We start from the raw sequence: 5,619 nt of genomic DNA, 5'->3' as shown, positions 1-5,619 counted from the left end.
CTCTTCCTTCTCCAGCACTGCTTGTCCCCTGAGATCAGTCCGCACAAAGCGGTGGGGACTAACAGAAACCAAGGGATGTGCAGGGAGCACATCAGCGGTCCAAGCTTGGGCAAGTTCCCAAGAGACCCAGGAGTAATTTTCTTGCGTGAACCAGAAGACGGGTGAACCAGCAGCTTTGCGGTGCTGCTGTGAAGCCAGCCTGAGCCTCCAGCTCTGGCTCAGTTGTCACTGGGCACAGCGGGCGAGCATCTCAGGATCGTGCTGCGTCTGCTCAGGTGCGAACACACGCTGCTTTTGTTCCCACAGGTCCTGCTGCGGGTCAAAGAATCAGAAATCCAGTACCTGAAGCAGGAGATCAGCTCCCTCAAAGACGAGCTGCAGACAGCACTGAGGGTAATGCCAGGGACTTTTCTGCAAATCCTCTTACGGGCTGTGCTCTGCTCCTGTGTGTGTGTGCTTAGATTTCAGCTCACTTATACCCAGATTTGAAACAATATTTAATTTTTCCCCTGAATGGAGCTGAATACCCATTTTGGTGTCATCAGTAAAGCATTCCACGACTGTATCAGCTTAGGACTTACCCCACAAGGGAGACCGTGTGGGAAAACATCCCCTTCAGTGTTTTTTCCCCGTTTCCTGTCACATCAGATCAGCTTTAAATGGCAAAAATAATCGGTGTTAGAGATCTGCCCAGCCTCCCAGCATCGGATCTGGTTTGCTCCGGATGGCCTCTTTGCCAAGGCCATTTCTGGGAATTCTGCTTGAATTCCGTGTCTTTGCTAAAATTAAAACCCACAAACGAGTAATCCTGTAACGACGGGGCTGCATGCACGGGCAGCACTGTATGCTTGCCGCTGGGCTCACAGCTTTCTGCCTATCTCAAGTCCTGTACCGCTGTTAGACGTGGCTTCAAGAGTATGTGTGAAATACGTGCATTGCCCCGGCCGAGCATTTTTCCTCGCTGCCGGTTCTTCTTCCATCGGCATTTGCCAAGCTCCTCTTCAGTGCATTCACAAACCCCTTGGCTCCAGCTGTCTGTCTGACTCCATTGGGTTGTTCTTGTTCCTTTGCCAGGATAAGAAATATGCCAGTGACAAGTACAAAGACATCTACACGGAGCTGAGCATCGTGAAGGCCAAGGCAGACTGTGATATCAGCAGGTTGAAAGAGCAGCTGAAAGCAGCCACAGAAGCTCAGGGAGAGAAATCCCCTGTGAACACCACTGTATCGGGATACGGTCAGTCCTTCTCCAGCAGCTCTAAGCAATCGTGGGTTTCCCAAGCTAACACGTGCATCCTGGCATACAAGCTCCTGTGCAGTAACGGGTCTGAGTGGTGCTTTTTTGCCATTTCTTGCTGCTTCCCACCTCTGCTCCTCGCAGACAGTCTTACCGGAGATGGCAGGGACCAGGTGGACCTGAATTGCCCTCTCGTAGCAGTTCCTCCTTCCAGATGGGAAGCTGGTGGGCTTTGAAAGCCTTCTGGCATTTTGCATTGAGAAAACCTCCTGCTACACGCAGTGCAGGGGAGCGGAGACCCCCGAGAGTCCCCTCTGCCCTTCCGGCAGCGCTGCTTGAGTTGGGCTCATCAGGGCACTTGCCTGGGCTGGGAGGGCAGAAGAGCCCCAGCCCTGCTCCATGCAGGAAGCCCATGGGCGACGCTAATGCCGTTTCTTTTCCTTGTCCCCAGATATTATGAAATCAAAAAGCAACCCGGATTTCTTGAAGAAAGACAGATCCAGTGTTAGCCGGCAACTAAGGAATATCAGGTCAAAGGTGAGCTCAGATCTTCTTCCCCGTGTGAAAATGCCCAGTGTTACTCTCCGGTGGGGGTCCCGGGTGGGAAGAAATCAGTAGGGGAAGAAAACTGAGAATTTTGCGGTCACTGGTGCTAGCCTGGACGGCACTGGGGAGAAAAGCGAGCTTTTGACTGCGAAATGGCTGGCTGTGCAGCCAGGCAGGGCCCGCTCCCCCCGCGATGCCCAGCAGGGCACACACACTCCTGCCCTGCTGAGATCGAGGCGTGAAGCTGCTCCCCGCTTGAAAAAAAGGATGAAGTTCACCCTGTTCTTTGGTCTTTCACAGGAGGACTCTCCTAGTATTTGCTCCCGGTTTTCAGTTGAAATTCAGGTGGTGTCATTAGGCGGAATTGTGCACATCATTTTAGGTTTGACAGTGTTCATCACTGCGAGATTTTTGGTCTTTATATGGAACAATGATGCCTTGGTCCTGGGCATCCTTAACACGTGCTTTGCTTGTGTTAACATGGTGCAGATGGCCCTGTGTTTCTCTGGCCGTTCTGTACTTGCTGTCGGTCCCAAAGCCCAGTGACGCTGTGCCAAGCTCGCCTGCTTGGCCTGCTGACAGCCAGAGTTACATCATGTTACACACCGACTGTTACTGTGGGACCACGGGGATAAAAAGGGCAAATAAAGCCGCTCAGAAGTCATCATTAAACGTAGGTCAGTTAGAAGGAAGATCAGCATGGGCAAAACCTGCTTTGCCTCTCACCACTGGATACCTGGTGTCTCATGCTGATGTTTGAAGTGGTTGGGACCTTGGGCAGAGCGAGAAGCCAGGCAAGCAAAAGGCTTCTAGCTCGGTGCCCAGGCTGGGGAAACGGTCACCACCCAAAGTCTGCGGACGGCAGGTCATCAGCTTGGGGTGTCTGTGCTGCACCGAGTAAATACAGAGAGCACCTCTGCGCATTTCAGGGGCGGCGCAGACCTGCTGGGCCAGGTCTGATGGTGGGTTTCCCTTCACCACTTCAACCAGACAACTTGTCTTGTGGTCCCTTTTCTGTGTTGCTTGGTGGGGGAAGGAGTAGAGGAGAGGAGAGCAAGCATGGGCTCTGCCTGGGCGCGCTGCCTGCTCGCATCGCTGCCAGGGCGGGGGGGCTGGGGCTGCACGAACGCCAATGCATTTAGGATTTATGAGCTTCTTGTTTTGTTTTGTTTTTTCTTTATTTTGCTTTTTCCTTCAACAGTCCGTTATTGAGCAGGTCTCATGGGATAACTGAAATGAACCCGAGTCCAGGTTCCCTGCCACGTAGGTAAACAAACCAGCACCCACCAAGCGACGCAGCTGCCCACTGGAGCGGCCCACTTTTGCATGCACTGCTCACACCTCCATGGCAAACGAGAGCCCTTCTTCTCTTAATGACTGACTGGTTTATTTACGGCTAATTATTTTACTGGGGGAGGGGGAAGGGGAAGGGAGAAGTCAGCGGACCCAAGATCCGTATGAAATGCAGTCTCTCTGGCTCTTCCCTGGGGAATATGGCTTTCTCGTCTTCCTGCTCCTCCCACCCTCACCAACACAGCTAACCATCACAGAGAGGATTTGGATGTGGTGGGGCACATTTTCCTGTTTGCTGTGTTGGGAGTGTGGGACACTGAGTGTGCATGCTTGAATGACTCTGCATGCCTCAGACTAAAATTCAGCAACATCCAGGTCTTGTAGGAAAAATAGCTGGTTTACTGTTAGCCAGGCGGAGGAGTGGGTCAGTGATGCCTATAAACACATTTCCCACAAAGGCCTGTAGCATGTAAAATGGTGGCTCCCATCTCAGCTGCAGAGGGGATGTCCTGAGCTGCCCTAAATTTCCTTTACCGGTAATTGCTGCTTCTTTAGGTTGATCTGTGCCTGAGCATAAGAGTCCTCCTTGCCCAGTAACCTCCTGCTCTCCAGGCTTCCTCCAGCTCCCCGGTGTCCACCCCGCTGCTCCATCCCTTGGCACTGCACATCCATCCCACACGCTGGCCTGAGGCTTCCGAGCTCATCCAGCAAAAGGAAGGAGCTGATGAGAAACGAGGCCGATGCCAGTGACCCAAATATCTTGAGTAACTGGAGCAATAGTTAATTTACTGGCCCATGGTAAAGGCTGAGGTTAGAGCACCTGGAGAGGGAGGTTAGAGAAAGAGGGGAGCTCCCCAGCACCGTGGCAGAGGGGTGGCTGGAGAGCCCCAGGAAGTCTGGTGGAGGATCCCTTTATCACAGATTTCATCCTACATTAGTCTCCCTTCATCAGGTTCCCCTCATCAGCGACTCAGCTGGGTTGTGAGACTGCCCAAGGGGTGAATTTGCTGGAATTTGTACCGTCAGGCAGAATAGTCCAATGGTTTCTGTTGTCTGCTTCCATCTAATGAGAAATGGGAGGTACAAACTGGAATGCATGGGTTGCTGCCTATTTAAAGAGGCCCGAAGTAAACTTCCTTGAGGAAGTGTGTGCTCAGAGACTTGCATCCCAAGAGACTCTGCTGCCCGTTGAAAAGAAAGCATACGGCATTTGTAAATTCAAACCAATCCGTTTTAGTGCTTTCATTTCCGTGCTGCTTCCCAAAGCCGTTCTGTATTTGTGGGCCTGTGGGAGGAGAAACATTTAAAGAAATACAGTAACCATGGGAATCCGCACAGCCTCGGGGCAAGTTTATCATGGAGTCCTGCCTTGATAAACACAAGTTAAAGAAAACCCAGCCCAAAAGTGTTAACCTGCTGCTACGATTGTACAATCCTCTGGCACCACGGTCAGGGAAGTAAAAGCAAAAGGGGAGATGGCTGCCCGTTAGTAGAAGGGGCTTTGCGTACAGGTCTGTGCCTTTTGAAACTGCCACGTCTTGGTCTGTAAAGCAAATAGTGTTCCGGCTGCAGAGTGAATTCCTTGCAAGTTGCAAGGAATCGGCTTGCAGGCAGCAGTTACCTGCGGGGTGCATGCAGGCAGCTGGCTGCCTGTCCCAGAGCAGGTACAGCCCAGCAATGAAAGCCTTTACAGCACGGAGGGGCAGAGCCATTGCTCTGTGGGTTAGGGAGAAGTCTGTGCCTCCTCAGCAGCAGTAAGCAGGGAAAATTCACTGATGCTCTGCTCCCCTGAAGCTCTTACGCCACGGTTTGAGGGCTGCAGGAAGGAGAGGAGGCTGGCTTTAGGCTTGTGCGTCTCCTCGGGCTAGTTTCAGGTTAAAGCTGTCTTACGGGGGGCAAGCAATTTGCTTCTGGGTTTCTACCCCTCGCATTGCTGTTTTCCTGGGTCCCCACATGTAGGCAAGAATAGAATTCACAAATCCAAATGCCGAGGGCTAGTGGGGTGGACTTTTCTGTTGGCTAGCTGAGCGTTGTGCCTTGAAATCTGGATGCTGTGTCTGGATGCTGCATCTGAATCTGATCAGCCATCAGATCCTGCTAGACCTGAAGCAAGCATTTAGTGAGTCCTCTGTCTAACCCTGTGCACTAGAGGCAGCTTTGGCCCCCAGGCTGGGATTAGAGAAAGGGTGGGATTGACACTGGCAACAAAAATGCAGTTTCCAGGGCTGCTTGAGCAAAGCCTGCACATTGACCGGAGCCGGGACGGTCCCAGATGGACGCACGTTCAGTCGGTGCCGCGGTGGTGTGGGCGGGTGGGGAGGACCGCTGTGCAGGTCCCGCTCAGCAGCGCGGTGCTTTAGCATAGCAGATCCGAGCTGGCCTGCCCGGGGCTCCCGCAGTGCTGGAGCTCTGCTGAAATTGCCCCAGCCACCGCTGCACCGCAGGCTCCGGGGGTCATTTTCCAAGTCGAGCTAATCCCGCTTGCAGCATGGTGTGCCTCATTTGCTTCTGGTACGTCGCCTGGTTCATTTGCAATCTCACCC

General features: G+C 52.8%; 1 protein-coding gene across 1 annotated transcript in view; it reads left to right on the top strand.

Moving 5' to 3' along the window:
- LOC104083082 (myosin phosphatase Rho-interacting protein-like) overlaps positions 1-5,619 on the top strand; it is a gene marked incomplete at its 5' end in the record, with an annotated part of 20,162 nt that overhangs the window by 14,061 nt on the left and 482 nt on the right. The window contains 4 exon segments of the mRNA XM_009586448.1: positions 307-393; positions 1,075-1,237; positions 1,689-1,774; positions 2,985-3,046. Of these exon segments, the coding sequence (XP_009584743.1) occupies positions 307-393; positions 1,075-1,237; positions 1,689-1,774; positions 2,985-3,017 (369 nt within the window).

Source organism: Fulmarus glacialis, unplaced genomic scaffold (assembly GCF_000690835.1).
Source record: "Fulmarus glacialis isolate BGI_N327 unplaced genomic scaffold, ASM69083v1 scaffold9251, whole genome shotgun sequence".
Lineage (NCBI taxonomy): Eukaryota > Metazoa > Chordata > Aves > Procellariiformes > Procellariidae > Fulmarus > Fulmarus glacialis.
Note: the sequence above shows the minus strand (reverse complement) of the source record. Positions and strands in the feature narration are given on the sequence as shown.